At 27.3% G+C, this 18,666-nt stretch overlaps 3 protein-coding genes across 3 annotated transcripts; all 3 read right to left on the bottom strand.

The window, feature by feature from the left end:
* Nucleotides 1-3,015: 3,015 nt before the first annotated feature.
* LOC128962897 (Y-box-binding protein 1-like) lies at nucleotides 3,016-5,652 on the bottom strand. Its single transcript, XM_054309302.1, has 4 exons — nucleotides 5,555-5,652; nucleotides 5,163-5,378; nucleotides 4,315-5,051; nucleotides 3,016-4,232 (listed from the first exon to the last, which is right to left on the bottom strand). Exons 2-4 carry the CDS (start codon nucleotides 5,215-5,217, stop codon nucleotides 3,972-3,974), a joined length of 1,053 nt encoding a protein of 350 aa, XP_054165277.1. The 5' UTR covers nucleotides 5,218-5,378; nucleotides 5,555-5,652; the 3' UTR covers nucleotides 3,016-3,971.
* Nucleotides 5,653-7,323: 1,671 nt separating this feature from the next.
* Nucleotides 7,324-9,032, bottom strand: LOC128962762 (transmembrane protease serine 9-like). Its single transcript, XM_054309164.1, has 6 exons — nucleotides 8,984-9,032; nucleotides 8,516-8,865; nucleotides 7,986-8,388; nucleotides 7,687-7,723; nucleotides 7,545-7,592; nucleotides 7,324-7,406 (listed from the first exon to the last, which is right to left on the bottom strand). Exons 1-6 carry the CDS (start codon nucleotides 8,993-8,995, stop codon nucleotides 7,324-7,326), a joined length of 933 nt encoding a protein of 310 aa, XP_054165139.1. The 5' UTR covers nucleotides 8,996-9,032.
* A 960-nt stretch (nucleotides 9,033-9,992) lies between these two features.
* LOC128962886 (arf-GAP with coiled-coil, ANK repeat and PH domain-containing protein 3-like) lies at nucleotides 9,993-16,909 on the bottom strand. The gene is made up of 5 exons (XM_054309291.1): nucleotides 16,070-16,909; nucleotides 14,311-14,406; nucleotides 10,497-12,292; nucleotides 10,298-10,408; nucleotides 9,993-10,212 (listed from the first exon to the last, which is right to left on the bottom strand). The coding sequence occupies exons 1-5, from the start codon at nucleotides 16,667-16,669 to the stop codon at nucleotides 9,993-9,995; spliced, it is 2,823 nt and encodes a 940-aa protein (XP_054165266.1). The 5' UTR covers nucleotides 16,670-16,909.
* Nucleotides 16,910-18,666: the final 1,757 nt, after the last annotated feature.

Raw genomic sequence — 18,666 nt, 5'->3', positions numbered from 1 at the left:
ACTTATGTATGAATTTTTTATTAATACATAATAATTTATATATATATATTATTATAAGCAATAATTACTAATATTTTGTACAATTTTTTTTACAAAGTATTTACACACAAATGTAATTCAATTGTTTGTAAACATATTCAATGAATTTGTATATTAATATTTACAAAAATAAATTTTAAAAATATTTAGTTCATTTTTATTTTATTTATATTTAATATCTTAATAGTATAAAAACTTTTTTTTTAATATTGATTATTTAAAAATGTAAATTATAAAATATTATTTATGATTTTATTTTATCAGAAAAATATTAAGTCATTAATACTACTACTGCTACTACTAATAATAAATGTCATAATAATTAGCATAAATAATTGAGACAACAAAAAATATATCAATAGTTTAATGACATTAATAATGTTTGGCATTGATTTTATTTGAATTATTTATTTATTTAAATTTTATCATATATAAACAGTTCAATTAATACATAAGTGTTTTATGTAAATTTATAAGTTATATATTATCGAAATCTTATAAAAAAATATTTGCTACAAATTAAATATATTTTTATAAATAAATCTAAAATTTAGCTAATAAAACATAATAAAACTAATAATACACATTAATAATCAATACTGTATATATTTTGTATTATTATGCAAAAATAATTTACTTATAGTATTATTGCAATAACATTGATTTTGAGATATAATACAAAGTTAATTATTATTATACCTATATTTTATAATAAGTTTAATGTAAATATTTGAATAAGTTTAATAATAAAATCTTATAAATATATTACTTATTTTATACTAAAATAATATTATATACATTATAAAAATTTTTATACATAGTATATTATACAGTATACTAAAGTATTATAACTTATAATTTATAAGATACTAAATATAAATAAATAAATAAATAGACTGTATTTATATTATACAATAAAATCTAATATATATATATATATATATCATGTATCATATAACATGTTAAAATTTTATTCTAGAAAAAACTTTTAAGTTTAATCCTCCAATTCATAGTCACTGTATTATTGTTATTATTCCGGTAAACAAACTTCCCCTACAATGCTATCCCCTCTCATGTATGCTCAGTAACTTTCCACTCGTATCTGACTCTCTCTCTCTCTCTCTCTTCTCTCTCCCTATACTAACTGCACAGTCAGATAAATGTATAGTCGAGTGTCTCAAACACATCCTCATCCCATCATATATAACATCCATTTTGCCCGAAAATAAAGTCATGTAATATTTTGGTATATATTATATCAGGGTTAAGCAAGGTTTTGGATTTTAGGGGGGGTAGACCGGGGTAAAATTTACAAAATTCTCAAAAAATCTTGGGGGGGGTATTGGGTGGGGTAAGATTTTTATTGCATTTTTAAACGGCAATTTTTTCAAAAATCCAAAATCAAGGGGGGGGGGTCTAGAGAAAATTCCCTAAAAATTCCTTAAGTTCCCGAATATTCCCATGTAAATTCAATAAAATTCCCACAAGTTCCCGTATAAATTCCCGGGAAAATAGGTAAAATTTCCAAAAATATAAAAAAAAACTTAAAAAACTTAAAAATTAACAAAAATTTAAATTTTAATAAAAAATAAATATTTTTAAAAAAATTTTTTTTAAATTAATAAAAACTTAAATTTTAACAAAAAAAATAAAATAATGTATTTAAGATTTAAAAATAGTTGATAAAAGCATTAATGATACACTATGAGTTATTTTTAGTATTTTAATAATTTTTAACTTTTAACATAATTAATTTTTTAAACAATACTTAATGTTTATAGTTTGTTATATATTTTTATTTTTATACAAATACTGACTGAATACTACTTATTTAACTCAAATTTCGTTAAAGTTTAATTATATTAAGTACAAAATTGAAAATATTTTTAAATTTTTTATTTAAAATTTAAAAATTATTAATAAAAACATAAGTATTTATTGTTTTATTAACTTCTTAAACTTATATTTAAATTGTAATATGATTACTCTTTTCAACAAATAGGTAATTTTTAATTTTTTAGTTTATTTTAATTAAAATAATGTTATTTTTTGAAGACTTTTAACGTTATTTTAACTATTTTTAATCAATAATTAGATTTTTATAAATATTAAAAACATAAAAACACTTACTAAAATAGTATCAACTAAAATTAAAATTTTTATAAATTTCAAAAAAATTTTCGGCGCCTTCGGCGCCGAAATTTTAGGGGGGGGTCATTTCTCCTCGTTTTTAAGCGACAATTTTTTCAATAAAAAGTCTATATATATATATGATATTATATGTATACCCATAGTATAATATATATATATATATATATATATAGTATAAACGGTGTGAATAACATATAACTTCAAGGTTATATACATTAGGAAAGATACTACAGTACTAAATAATATACAGTATATATAATCAATAAGTTTTTCTAATGTACAGTCACTAACAGTATGTGTAGTTGTATACTGTATATGTATATTACATAACTGTGCAACAAATTAATTACTATTGTACTATAGAAATATATAAATATAATGTTTAATCACGTGAATAACATATTGCTTTTATAAGTTATATAGTTATAAGTAGTAAAATCGTAACACAATTTGTATTAACTATTATTAGTACAGTACAAGTAATACTCTACGTACGTAATTATGTATTATAATTATCTAGGTTATCCAATAAATTGATAATTTAGCTATCTTTATAAAAAATAAAGCTAAAATTATATAAATAAATATACCATGATTAAATCAAGGGATATAACATTATTGTTGATAATTAAAAATGTTTCTAAATAAAAATATTGATACTGCATATTTTGATAAAAACATTGTACTGTAATGTAATTCAAAGTTTAAATTTTCAAACATTATTAAAACTAAAAACAATAAAATTGCATATTGTACACAATTAAAATAAATTATTATTAATTAAATAAATTACAATATATATTTGAAAGTGATGTTGCTTAAATTTTATTCAATTTACTCCAAAATTGTTTTTTGTGGTAATAATAATAATAGTAATCTTAGTCACAAAAAAATGTCATCTAATTTTTTTTATATAAAAAAAGTTTCGTTAAAAATTCAATTAATCAATCAATCGATCGATTGATACATTAGTTTTTTTTTCGATAGTATTTTCAAAATTTTAAATATAGCAAACATTTTCTGTTTTTTTTTCTGCAATCAATTTTGTGTGGTGTGGTTTTTTTGTTTGTTTTATCAATAAATTATACAAATTTATATTATAAAATACAAATGATATTTGATTTGTCCCGGGTAGTCTCGCACTTATTATAATAATTTTTTTACGGTAAGCGTATAATTAAGTGTTGGTTTTTATAATCAATCAAAATTATAAATAATTAAAGTGATGTAATAATAATAATAATATTCTTATTTTTATATAAATATAATAATAATAATGTTAAATGTTGTTTAAAAATTTACTTATTTTTTTATATTAATTTACTGTTCAAAATTCGGTGTATTATTATTATTATTTTTAAGTGAATATATTATAAGATTTTTGTTTTTCATAATATATTTTTTTGTTTATAAGGTATTTCCAAACTACTAGTATGTTAAGTGTATTATTGTTATTTAAAACTGTAATTACACAATATTTATGATGATTTTTGTTTAATATTATTGAATATTTTTTGTTTGTCTTTATGCTATTGTAATAAACAGTGTAATTTGTTTTTATAAATATATATATTTTTTGTAATAGATTTTCGATATAATAGATTCTTTATATATATATATATTATGTGTAGTAATGTGTTGTTGATATTATTGTTGTTGTTGTTGTTATTAACTAAAAGGTGTTATTATTTTCAATATATATAAATAGATAGTAATGTAATAATTGTTTTTTGTTGTTAAAACATAATGTGTCGGCCATTAGATCTAAGAGAAATGGTGGTCTAATTTTCGGCTTTGGCGCCGTTATCGGCCGACTCTCCCGATTGCTTATTGTCGGACACACCCTTATCGTTGTCCTGTTCGTCACCGCCCGGTCCGGCTTCACCGTCCTTGCGACCGCCACCGCCGCGCGATGAACGACGCTGACCGCCGCGATTACCGTTAATGTAACGACGGCGACGTTGTCCTCGGAATCCAGATTGACGGCGACGCTGTCCGCCCTGTCCATCATCGTCGTCGTTCTTCTGAACTCTGCCTTCGGCCTAATAATAGACACATTCAAACAAAAACAATCGGGAAAATCAATAAAATTATTTAAACAAAAAAAACTAATAAAATACTAACTCCAGAGGCGTCGCCATCAACTCCCGACTGACTTCCCTCGGTATCAGAACGTGGTCTATTGGGACGACGGCCAAAGTAGCGGCGATAGTAACGCCGTTGACCGCGTCCACCGCGACGTCCATCGTCATAGCTGCTGTCACCGCCAAACTGTTGGCTGCCGCCGTCGTCTATTTCCTGGCCATCATCGCGYGGTGGTCCACGCGGTCGGCGACGATAAAAACGCCGATAGAATGGTCTGCGGCCGCCGCCGCGCATTCCGCCACCGCCTTGTCTGCGGTCGTTATCATATCCGCCGCCGCCACCACCTCCGTCGCTTCGTTGGCCATCAAAACCTCCGTCCTGTCGCGGCGGTCCTCTACGAAATCCTCCGCCGCCGCCTCCTCCTCCTCCTCCACCACCGCCGCCGCGTCTGTAGCCTCCGCGGCCACGACCACGACCTCTGCCGCCACCACCATAACCACCGCCGCCATAGCGACGGTCGGCAGCAAACGGTGATCCCTTCACTGGTATACCGCCCGGACCGGTAACATTGGCCGCTTCGTTGCCTTTTTCTCCTTCAACGATATCAAACTCAACCAGTTCGCCGTCGCCGACGGAGCGAACCATTTTCGACGGATTGTTCTTCGAAATGGCCGACTGGTGGACAAAAACGTCTTCGCCGTCTTTGTCATTGCGGCTGATAAATCCGTAACCGTTCTTAACGTTAAACCATTTGACGGTTCCCTGAATTCGTTTGGCTGTTGTGTTGTTTGTTTGGGGGCGAAGACAACGACAACAATTCAAAGACACAATTCAGTGACAATCACTAATACAACTACAACTACAACAACAAAACTCTCGACACTTACCGACAATTTTCTTGGTCACCGCAGTCGGCGCCTCCGCTGCTTCACTGTTTTCCATCTGATTCGGTGGTGTTAGTGATTGTTGTTGTTGTTGTTATCGGGTGTTATCTGCGGACAGTCTGTCGGCGCGGATGTTGTTTTATTTTGGATGTTAATCGGCGGAGAGATTGATCTTCACTCTCGCTTTTTTAAGGGTGTTATAGATGTTTGGATGTTAAACTGTTAAACCGACAAAAAAAATAAAATGGACAAACAGGTCAGTCACGGGTCAGTCACATCAATTGCTTGTCTGACAATCGGTAAATCACTGCCGGTTAGAAATAGCCGGTGTTTCCGGTTGTGGTCACAGACAGACAAACAGATAGAGTGATAGATAGAGACAACAAAACACTTACCACACGCTGTTTCGGTGCGAATCTTACTAAACAATGAGCGCTTTACTCACTGTTGGGAAACAGTGCTCGCAATCAGTACTACTCAGTGCTCACAACCAAAGAAAAAGTCTGCTTAAAAATTGTGTGTATGTCTCCTCCCACTTATCACGCAAACAGTGTAGTAATAGCTACAGTACAGCAGTAACTGTTACTACACTGTTTGCGTGATAAGTGGGAGGAGACATACACACAACTGCAAAATTGACAGGACCTCTGCTCACAACCATTCATATCATGTGTCTATAGAGAGTGTGCGCGCAATACATATACAGTACAATACAGTCAACCATTATTTTATTATTATTTTTTTAATTTTTTTTTATATACCGTTTACCAGATTTTTATATAAATTCATTATACAGTACTGTATATATATATTAATATATATTTTTATCAAAAGTTTATAGTGTGTCCAACTGTGTTACCAAACACTAAAAGTGCTAAAAAAAATACTGAGTAATTGTTTTGTTTGTCACAATTTTTTTTTGTAAAATAAAAATATTTTGTTTTTAATTATCAATTTATTTTATTATCAATTTATATATAGTAATATATAAATAAATATTTAGATATATAGATCATCTAGGTACTTTATTAAAAAAAATTAAATAATAGTGTGAACATTGATTAATGTTGTAATTTCTATGTATTAATTTACAGTATATTTTAGATATTTTTATTTAGTTTTTGTTGTTGAATAAAATTTACTATAATTTAGAAGTTTTTATTTATTTATTGATTATTTATATTGTATATTATTATTTAAAATTTAAGTCCTTATTTTTATATGGTAATTGGCAACACTAAATATGTCGACACAACAACATAAAAATGGGCGTAACTTTAGAAAGTTTTCTCCAATGTAGTCAACATTTATTTGGTGACATAACACCATATATTGTAGTATATAAAGCACTGGTAGTCAGTCAGTGACAGTCGTCTCACAATTCAATTCAACAGTGTTTGTGTGTAATGTATGTGTTGTGTACAGTATAGTCAGTAATACACACACACACACTGTACTACCGGTGCATTGTATTGACACATAATGGCGTTTAAAAATAAGTTTATATAATATTGGGGTTTTTTTTTAAAAAAAATTATGTAATGATAAACAATTTTTACTATAAATTTATTGAAAATTTAGGGTTTTATTGGATGAAAAAATTTTTGATTTATTTATTTTTAAATAGAAAAAACTAGCATGATAATTTTTTTTATTTATACAATATTTAAGTAATTATAAATTCTAATAATTCTTAATATATAAAATAAAATAAATAAATCTATTAAAGAAAGTACTAAAATATTTTTATATAACATATAGTAAATACTTAAATAATAATTATTATTATTATAAAATTGTAGTCAATTTATTGGTAGTTATTTTTGTTATGTGTGTTGTTTTTGGATAGAAAGCAATGTAAAGATATTATATAATAATAATAATTATTTTTTTAGTATATATAAGTATTATATAATATGATACTAATAATACAGTAATACCCAGTAGAAAGTGTATGTAACCTATTAATAGAAAAGCTGATAAAACAAAATGTATTTTTAAAATTTCAAATATATTTTTATTAGTAAATATTTAAATATCTAATATATAATAAATAAATATATGTGCTGGATAAATTATTAGCAAACAAATTACTATAAATCACAATAAATATATATATATTTTTAAAAATTAATATACTAATTTATTAAAATAAAATTATTAATTAATTAGTTTTTTCATTAATATTTCGTTGAATCCAACTTAAAAAATATGATACTTTAGTGTAGACACCGGGATATCTAATATCTATAATAATAATTATTATAATAAATAATTAGTCGAAAAAACATAAATAAATTACAAAATTAAATAATATATATATATATGAAAATATTTTCATATAAATTTTATACTATATATTTCATTAATATAAAAAAATACTACCGGCACAATTTAAGCCAAATGAGACAATACCAACTAGGACAGCCCTACCTAATATAATAATTATTGTAATTATAATTAATTAATAATAATAATAATTACAGTAATATAAGTTAATAGTTTTTTAATCAGATAATTTACATACCGTTTATATACTCAACTAACGGACCGCCAGAATCGCCCTGTATTTTAAATATATATATAATTTATTAAATAAAAATTTAATTTACTTATTTTTTTACTAAAGAATATTCTGATTGCTAATAATTTTATAAAATTTTTATATATCTATTTAACACGCATTGTACTATCTATAATAATAATTATTATTACGGAATATTCTTAATAATATACAATATATTGTACACTAGTTTACAACAACAACAACAAAAATTATAACTTATAAAAATTAATTTAATAAATATTTTAATACTAATTTCATACACTACAGGCATCTTTATTTTGAGTCAAAGTACACAACTGGGAATAGTAGATAGTTTGTGGTTGATATGCCTGTGCACAATGGTTGATTTGATCCAGATCAAGTTTGACCACTTGCAGCTCATTGGGTATGTTCGGATTAAAATAGCTAAGCCGACCCCAACCGGCCACATAAAATTGTCTATATTTTGGTTCCTCGTAGGGAAATGTTGGCAGACAAACAGCTGCCGCCTGTTCGGTGTATTCGATAGGTTTGGCCAGTTTGGCCAGTGCTATGTCCGATGCTTTCATATCGTTGTAGTTATATCGGCTGTGAACTATGATCCTATCCAACAAATATATATAAGCCTCCAATTTCTGTGTACTGCCCAGTCCTATCTGATAGGCATCGGGTGCTCTGATTTGACTAAATAAACCAACCATTAATACCAGTCAAACAAACCAACAACAAAAAAAACATAAATAAATTAGTTGTAATTAATAAATAATTTTAGCAAATAATTGACAAAAATTTTCTTATCGCAACACTTAACTCAAAACAATGGGCGGCCGATATGATCCACCATTTGTTGATAAGACTGCCGCAACAGTGATAACGGCCCCGTAGCCAAATGGCTACTATCCAGGGAAACTCTCCCTGTCTGGCTCTGGTACCGTTCACAATGAACTTCGAGGCCGTCGATAGTCCACAATTGTTTGGCGAAACTTTGATGGCTTTCGCCGAAGACTGTGTCTGTACGGATGTGTTGCCAAATGTAAATTTTATATTAGTCTCTTTTCTGGCGGCACTGACTCTAGCGGACACTGGTATCTCAGCCATATAGTTGTCCCGTACGGAGTCATCCAAGTCATCATTAAGCCATTGTTTGCCAGTTATTGTTGGCTATGATGTTATATGCAAATACATTAGGAATAAATGATATATTAAAATAAAATTTATTAAATTAGTTGAATATACAGTATATATATATATATATATTATATTATTTTTAATTGTTTACATCACTTGACATATAAGCCCTATGTCTTAACCTATTGTTTTTAGTGGTGGTCTTCAATAGTGGACAAACAATTTCATTAATTAAGAATACATTATCTAAATTATAATTTTAAAAAAAATATTTACTGTTAAATTTAATAGACATTATTTATAAATACTTACATATTATTATTACTACCAATAATGATAATGTTAAATATGGTAAATCACATATTGAAATTAATTTTTTCATTATAGACATGGCTTTTTAATGTTTATATAAATTTATATATATATATAAATATTAATTACAAAATTAAATTAAAATTGATATAAAAAAACTGACATTATTTTGTTTCAGTCAATTTTCAAAATTTTATTTGTAATAAATTGTTTAAGAAATTTGAATAAATAAAACACAATTATTTTTTTTATTATAATAGTAAATATCAGAGATTCATATAAATTTATATATATATTTAATATATACACACAATTACATATATCAATAGTACATAATATCACTAATATCATTGATCAATGTTTTTATTATATTTTAGGCACTCTGTCAACAATTGGACAAATATTTAAGAAATTTAACAAATTTAAAACAATCTGTTTTTTTAAATTTGTTTTTCATAATTATGACATCAATTAAATAATTCAGTAAAATAAAAACATTATGTGATTATTATTATTATTATTTAAGATAAAATAAAAATATATTTCAAATTCAGTAATAAATATAAATTACTAATTAATAATCTCATAATTACGATACACAAGTTATACAGTATACTGTATACATAAATAATTTAAAAAACAAAATACAGTATAATAATGTATATATAAATATTATTTATCTATATATATATAAATAATTTTATATCTAAATAAGTTTTTTGATTATAAAAAAATCTAAATAAAAAGTATAAATTTATGTACAGAAAAAAATTAATTGAAAACCTAATTGTTTTAATTAAATCAATAATAATATTTCATTTATATATGAAAAAAATGTTAAGTGATTTTCAAGAGACAGTAGTATTTTGTGACTTAATTTTAATATCACTTTCACTGTTATTATTGTTGTTATTATTATTATTATGATTATTATTTCGGCGTAACTTTTCCGGCGACTGTGAGGCCAATTGCGAGAAATCGCGGACCACTTCGTTGAACGTTTCATCGCTAATATTACCAAATTCTTCATCATTTTTCATTTCGTCGTTAAGTTTGGCCAGTCTTAAGCTATTATCACATATAATAAAAAAATCAAAATTACAATCAATTTTCAATTATCAAAATACTAGATCTCTATCTCTCTTTCACATACAGTGTAACGATGTCTGCGTTAGCATTATTGATGGCAATCATCAGTGCATTGTTACCATTCTTGTCGGTACAGGACTGGTCTGCGCCTCGTTTCAGTAGTAGACACACTTGACTAATGATAATAAAATCAAAAAAAAATATTAAAAAAAACAATTACCGGTAATAATATACACGTTTTCAGAAAATAAAATCTAAATTACCCGGTATTGCCGCGTTCAGTGGCCAAATGAAGCGGTGTAGTGCCGTTATTATCGGTAACATTAGATTTGGCGCCGTTAAGCAATAAGTATTCGCAAACAGTGACCGCGTCGCTCATGATTGCCTGATGCAAAGGTGTCCGATTCTGGTCATCAGTGTTAGGCCAGTTGATTACCGCACCTTTGGCCAGTGCGGTGCTCATTGTTTTCAGGTCACAATTGATGGCCGAGTTATATAGCATTTGATTATAATAGGTATTATCGATCATTTGTGACGACGACGACAACACCACAGAGTTTACATCTTTGACATCACTATTAGTTGGTTGCGAAACAACAATCTCTTTGTTTTCATCAATTTTGACGACTTTTATATCACATGAGTTGTTGCCAACCACTTTGTGATCACTTTTATTGTTGATATTATTGTTTTCCTTAGAAGTATTATCACAACTATTGATAATCAGCTGAGTCTCCTCCGAGTCTTCGTCTTCTGAATCACTTTCGTTGTCAACAGTTTTAGGCACCGGTTCCACAGTACTACTACTTGTGGGACATTCATCCACAACTTTATTAGTTCCATCACTACTACTACTACTATCGGTACTATTATGACAACAACTATTGTTTGTATCATTTGTCGGTTGATTATTACAACCACTACTACTAACTTTGAGTTCATTATCACATTTGTCACTATCTGTTGCACTACTGTCCGTTAAGGCCTCAGTTTTGGTTTCTTCACTAGCTTTGGACAACATTAACTGGGCGTCCGATTTGTCGACAAACGCCTTCTTCACATACTTGGCTTTGATCCACAGTTCTCGTTGACCGCGACTACTGTCAGGTTTGGCCCTCTGGGCAACCGTTTCGTCCACTTTTGCCTCGTATATCGAATTGATAAGTGTATTGCCCAATGTGGACATCACTTTGATCAGTTCCACGTCCCAGGCGTCCAAATTTAATGATCTAACTTTACTCAAGTGGACGCCCAGACTGCGATGAATACCGGAGCACTCGATACACAGTGTGATACCGATGTTAATGCTGGCCCATTTGGGATCAGCTGCACCACAGTCGCAACACAATTCGTTGCCCGGTATAACCAATATCTGAGTATAGGACATACGTGGAGGTTTGGCCGGTGGATTCACTAATTGAGGATTTGCCGCCACACCGATAACAACGCCGGCGGCAGCGGTAGATAAGTTACTAATACTATGCGACGACTGTTTGCTAGCACTCGAATTACTGGATGCCGTACACCACGAGTCCTGCGAATCCAGACTCTGGCCATCGTTATGGTTGTCGTTATTATTATAGGCAGCATCGATACCGGCCTGCATAGCACTGATCCATTGTTGACAGGCCTCTTCCGAGTCGGCCTGAAGTATATGACTCTTCGACGGCGACAGTACTTCAAAACAGAACCGTCTTTCCATAAACTGGACGTGTTTTGCTGTACAGAGTCGCAAGTCTTCCTCCATAATCGTTAGCTCCTTATCGTGCGATCTCTTCTGGTAAACCAATTGATGGTCTTGAATGATAAACCAGCGACGGTTCCATGTCTTGAATGCATTGGACGTACGCTTGAATAGATAACCTTCGAGTCGTATTTTATCCGATTTGATTAGTTTGGGTATCGGCTGTTTCGATGACACCATTGTGTGCCTCGACTCGAGCTGCTTCTCCAGAATATTAGTACTGTTCCGCATATCTATTATCTTTAATAGGATATTGAAATAAGAAAACAATTTGTTATTGTCCTCCATATCCACAACAACTGATTGGCTGTTAGTCTATATATAATGTGATGTACAAAGTCATGCAAAATAGTGATCCCCGAAAAAAAAATTGATAACAAAAATTGAATAAAAATTAGTAATTAATTAATTTGTTTTAAATATGTTATTAATATTAGCATAAAATGTCTTCAGAAGCTAAGATCAATACAGTTATGATGACATTTGATGCCTAAAAAAAAAACACTACAAACTAATTGGCAAAACATTTAGACAATACATTTGTAAGCAGTTCTTCAATGATGATGACGGCTAACCATTTTTAGTACAAATTTTAATTTATATATATTATTATACAGTACTGTATATAATATACCACATAATAAGCAATTAGATAAACATTTATTTGTTATTTTTAGGTCCAAATCATTGACATTTCAGACATCATTTGAGTGATTAGTTTTTTAAAAAATTAATTCCTATACAAACAACTAGTTTTTGTGCAATTTTTTTTTAGTACAAAGTGATTGTAACAAAAAATACAGTATTATTATTGCAAATTCATTGGCTGTATAAATAAATATCAGCACAAATAAAAAATAATTATAAATGAGAATAAAATATAAATAATTTAATACCATTACACATACCATCATATGTTATATTTATTGTATTAAATGCTATTATTATTATTTTATAAACAGATTTTTTGTTTAATAAAACAATACTTAATTTGCAGCCAAACATTATTCAATTAATCATATTCATGTGATATTTAATATTAATATTAATACTATTATTATTATTATTATGTATGGGTTTAGTCACAAGTTTTTTTTATAACAAAAATAATAATTTTGTCTCTAATGTGTTAATAATAGTTTTATTTTTTGTTTGTTAGTTAGTTAATATTATAGCAACAGTCAAATACAATATGAAACTAACATTTTTATTTTACTTATTTTATTAAACGCAAAATTAACATTTTTATTATACTATTTTAAACATTTTTTATTTATTTTTTGTCTATCAAATTACATCGACTAAAATATCTGGGATTATCAGACAATATCAACAACAAAAAAATAAAGGATTGATAGCTGATAGGGACAGACCTTTGGACTACCTTTCCATTTGGATATAAAAGTGAGTGTGTATTACCAATTGTCTACATTTTTGTGTTGAATCATATTTTATAATAATAATACTAAATTGTCTGAAAAATATAATATATAAACTATTTTTTTTAGTGTTTAGTTACAACATATTATATGCAATAGGAATACAGTATTTTAACTATAACTAACTATATTTGCTATAAATAATAATCTGTAATAATAGATATAATATAAATATTTAGCAATTATTTATTTTTCTGACTAAAATTAGTTAATAAATTAGTATATATATATATATAATTAAAATGTTAAGCAATTATTATATAATTCATGAATATGTATGTTTCTATGGATATAAATTTACAATTTGTAAATGACAAAAAAATGTAATAATACTTACCGGTAATTAATTTTTACTGATAACTATTGTGCAATACTTTAATAATATATACGATATGATAATGATATGAATCATTATAGTGTATAATAATATAATTGTGTTATATTAATAATAAGCTTATGATCAAGGTTAAACATTTTTTGAATATCTAATAAAATATGATTAAAAAGTAAAAGTTTATATAACATATATATATACTGTATATCCTATTTATTCCTATTGTTTTTTAATTGATTATCTAAAAAAATTATTATTAACTCATATAATTTTAATGTAATCTAATTAATGAGTAATTTTTTTCCCACAATCAGGGCTCCATATCAACAAATATAATATTAACTTTTAACAATAATACTGTAATAATTAGGATAACATTTATTATGTAATAGTAATAGCATTTTAACATTTACCGGTAAGTTACACATGCAAAACAAAAAATATAGATATAATATGAAATTAAAATGAGAAATAACAGTTAAAAGCAATTAAATATTTTTTTTGTTAAACATTTAAAGCAAACAATTATTATTATTATTGATTATTATTGTGACACTTACTTGACTGGCCGTGTCTTTCTTGAATGGATCAAAGTCTTGAAATAGATCCGATCCCTGATGATAGTACGTGCCGTACGCGTGCATCAAACTTAACAACTAAAATAAATGACACAACAAATAAAATATATTTAAATAATATAAAACAAACAATTAGATAAAATAAACTATTAAAAACTATTATATTATATGATATTATAATATAAAGTAATTTATATTCACAATAATAACTGTATAATAAATAAACAGAAAATTGTGACAATAATTAAGAGCAAAATAATACTTATATTTTATATTAAAAAAACTTTTAAAAAAAAATTATTTTCTGTTGTCTATGTCTCTGAATATCATATTTATGTTAATTATTTAAATAATAATAATAATAATTTAAAAGACTATCTGATGTACAGTAAAGCTCCCACACAAACACATTATTTAAATTAATTTTTATTTTAAATACTGTATATAATAAGTCTAACCCGAAAAACGCCTTTAAAAAAAAGTTATAAACAACTAGTCATAAAAGTTATTGACATATAATTTGTTTCAATGATTTTTAAAAAAATTAAATCTATTAAACTATTTTATATAAATTATATTTTACCAAACATTTAGGATGTGGGCAATCATCGACTATTATTAACACTTAATAGTGTTTTTTGTTTTGTTGTTTTTACTTAAAACAATAAGCAGTTAAAATTTTGAATCCTATTATAGTATAATATTATTAATATAGATTTTTAAAAAATATATAATAGCTTATTATTGTTTAATTTGTAAAAAACCAAAAGTTTGTTTGTATTATTATAATAATTGTATGTATCAACAAATAAGTGCTAATTGTATTTCAACAATCAATTAGTTTTTTTTAAAGTGTCAATTGTTAATATTCAACTAAAAAAATAACATTGATGGACTTACTTAATTAAATTGTTAATTATTATTTTTTTGTTGTTGTTAAAACTGCAAATTTTTATGAAATAAGTCATTCAACTAATTTATTATTTTTTTTTTAAAAAAAAGTCATAAGTTATTTATAAATACTAAAATATATTACTATATTATTGCTGTTTAATTAATAAGGTATTCAACCCATAGAGTACTGTATATGAATGATAGTCATCATTAGGGGAGAATAAGATAAGGTATTATGATATTAAATACACACAAATAAAACACAATTGTTTAATATCATTGTTTTTATGGTAGAAAAATGTAAATATTTAGATAATTATTTTTATAATATAACATCCTTTATAATATATTAATGTATATCTATTTCTACTGTATTATAATTATTATCATAACCGGTAATATAAATTTATAATAAATTTAATAAACACCTCAATATATTTCTAAAACATTAAAACCATATACAAAATCCATAACCGTAAACATCATAATCTAATACAATTGATAAACATTTTAATACCCAATCGGTAATACTGACAATCAGTGGCCACACATTGGATTGACCAAATCAAATCTGGCCGTCAAACGTGGTCAGCCAAATGTGTGTCCAGTTATTGAAACATAATTTAAATAATTCAAACAAGAGATTATGAGTTCCTCTCATCTATTCCCCTAACATTTCTCATCATATCTCTAAAAAATTAGATAATTATCACTAAATAACAACTAATACTACGGTAATAATAATTATAAGAGTCTTATCCATTAAAATATTAGATGATAATGAAAAGGATATATCATATCAAACAAAGACATGACATAATAAAAGAGAGTTAAGTAACACACGAACCGAGTCGACCACTTCGTGACGGCGTTTGTTCTTCAAAACAGACAATTGGCTGACATAGTCAAGAGTCAAGTGCTGGAAACAGGATCGGGTGGCCGTCAACAAGTTGTCCGATTCTTCGCAATCAATCGGTTTGTTTCGTGAGATCTGCGAATGTCTGTTGAGTACACTATCGTATTCGTCGCTGATTTTATCGAAATGTCTTTTCGTATCTTTGACTTTGTAGACTTCGTCGCGTAGAAAATTGGCCATATTTTTGGTCACTGCACGGTTGGCCTGATCGACAAGTATGGTATCGTATTTGAGCAGTTCGGACATTGTATGGACAATCTTGTTTAGGCTGTCCATTACTGGCGGATCATCCTTGAAGTACAATAGCAAATCCCAGACACCATTAATGAAGTTGGTCTTTGTACGGGTAAACGATTTGCCCATATCGACCATTGCCGTACACAGTTTGACCACTTTGTCCAATCGGGACTCGAAATCAAGTAAATCTGATTCTTGTTGTTCAAGTGTTTGGCGAAACTTTGGCGAATCGATGAGACATTCCTGTAGATCAATGATCGGCTCCATCATCATCACCAATGTTGGCGACGACATTATCGTTGTTGGCGGTAGTAGTGGTGGCCACTAATCGGCGGGTAAGCGATCAGCTGATCGATGGACAACAATACGAGAGAAACCAACCAAACGGAAGAGTCGCGCGTCAATCGCGAGTGGAAACGAGTCGGTCAATCGGTCGGCGGGTGAGTGAGTGGCCACTGATAGGAGGACTAATAATATCGGTAAAAATATATTATGATTTAACTAATGAAAAATATTTTTACTGTTAGTTCACTATTACAGTAATAGACAACACATTATTATTATTGTTATTATTATGATATTTAATATTAACTAATAATATTAAAAAATATTTATAAAAAAAATACAAAAATAATGTTAACAAACAATAAATGCAATGATTTTATTTAGTCATCAATTTATTATTATTACTTATTATTACTAATTATTATTATTATTTCAATCATTCAATTCAATGTTTTGATTAATCATTTTATTTTTTTTTGTTGCTTTGGTTTTATTTTTGATTTTGATATCAACGACACTTACGATTGCACTAATGATTGAATTTTTTTTCTCACAATATTTTTAATTATTTAATATATAATTCATTTGACTTTTCATTGATATTTTTGACTTGAATTTATGTGAAACACATTTGCAATATTGCAATAATAGCTATAAATTATAATAATTTAAATGCGAAACATATTATGTGATATATTACAGTATAAACACACTATTGTATTGTTTATTATTATTAGTATTAATACAATTATTTTTGTTGTTGTTTTTCAATGCAATCAAAATTCATACAAACAGAGAGACACACACTGTATGTTTAGGTTTGTGTATAGCATAGGTATGTATTATTGGATTTTTTTGTTGTTGTTGGGTATGACGTCCCGGACGACGCCCCAAACAATTGGACGCAAAAAAAATTAAATAAAAGTTTTTGTTTTTTTAATCACTAATCACAAACTAACACAAAATTTATGATATTTTATTTTTAAATAATAATAATTATTATTATTTGCACAATACATGTACATATGTTAAGCGTATGTTTGCAAACAATTATATTTTTTAAATATATAGCGTTTTTTAAAATGCCTATTAATAGGACCATACAGTTTGACTATACAGACTCTGTGTGTATGTATGTGCTCTCTCAGGCATTGAAATGAGTCAATTGGCCGCAAGCTATCTAATGTTTCTGAGTTTTTCACATTAATAAAAATTAAAAAAAAAACTAAAATTTGAAAACTTTGTGTTTTTTAATACTGTATGTTTCAGTTAAAATAAAAAGACATTGAATTGTGAAACACAAAAGTCTTTGTGAAGAAAGAAAGAAAAATAAAATATGTTTTCAGTTATAATACGCGAGAGTCTGTAATAAAACATTATTACAGTAAAAAAAAGTTTTACTAATAATAATAATAAGGCTATGAATCGTTGAATTTCACTGGAAGTATGTGTGTTTGTATACCCCTATCTATCCCTCTCAACTAACTATCAAGTTGACGGACACGCATACCGGTGCTCTGGTTATAATGATAATGATTATTATTAGTCATCGACAATGAATGTCTACCCTAAGACTATGGTTGATAATATATATGTAGATATGATGACACAAAACATTGTAATCACTAATCTTATCATAAATTGTTTTATTTATAAATATAATTAGTAAAGTATACTACAGTATAGTACTTACGGTATTGTTGTGTTAAAATTTATTTGTTGTTTTAGTCGATAATTTTTTTCAGAAAGTTTTCTCTACAAATGTTTTTTTGTCGATTATTATTATAAAGAGAGGAAGTTTATGTCTACTTAAACTACACTATAATAATAATAATAATAATAATAATACAATAGTTTACTTATAAATAGTTTTAGCACTGATTTACTGACTTTCCCGATGACTTTATTATTATTAAACATACATTGAGTTTACTATAGTCATTGACCAGACAAAAGTGATAATAAAAACAAGTTATTGAAATATATTTAAATATAAATTTTATATA

Source organism: Oppia nitens, unplaced genomic scaffold (genome assembly GCF_028296485.1).
Source record: "Oppia nitens isolate AA-2021 unplaced genomic scaffold, nextdenovo-longstitch-racon4-pilon3 scaffold6_pilon_pilon_pilon, whole genome shotgun sequence".
Lineage (NCBI taxonomy): Eukaryota > Metazoa > Arthropoda > Arachnida > Sarcoptiformes > Oppiidae > Oppia > Oppia nitens.
Note: the sequence above shows the minus strand (reverse complement) of the source record. Positions and strands in the feature narration are given on the sequence as shown.

Excerpts from the sequence above, each read along its gene's own strand:
- LOC128962762 (XM_054309164.1), bottom strand. Across the intron at positions 7,724-7,985 it reads AAAATAAAGATGCCTGTAGT|GGCGATTCTGGCGGTCCGTT; the intron begins GTATGAAATTAG and ends TTTAAAATACAG. Across the intron at positions 7,593-7,686 it reads GTTAGTTGAGTATATAAACG|GTAGGGCTGTCCTAGTTGGT; the intron begins GTATGTAAATTA and ends TTATTATATTAG.
- LOC128962886 (XM_054309291.1), bottom strand. The coding sequence starts at position 16,669 with ATGTCGTCGCCAACATTGGTGATGATGATGGAGCCGATCATTGATCTA. Across the intron at positions 12,293-14,310 it reads AGAAAGACACGGCCAGTCAA|ACTAACAGCCAATCAGTTGT; the intron begins GTAAGTGTCACA and ends CATTATATATAG. Across the intron at positions 10,213-10,297 it reads AACGCAGACATCGTTACACT|CTTAAGACTGGCCAAACTTA; the intron begins GTATGTGAAAGA and ends ATGTGATAATAG.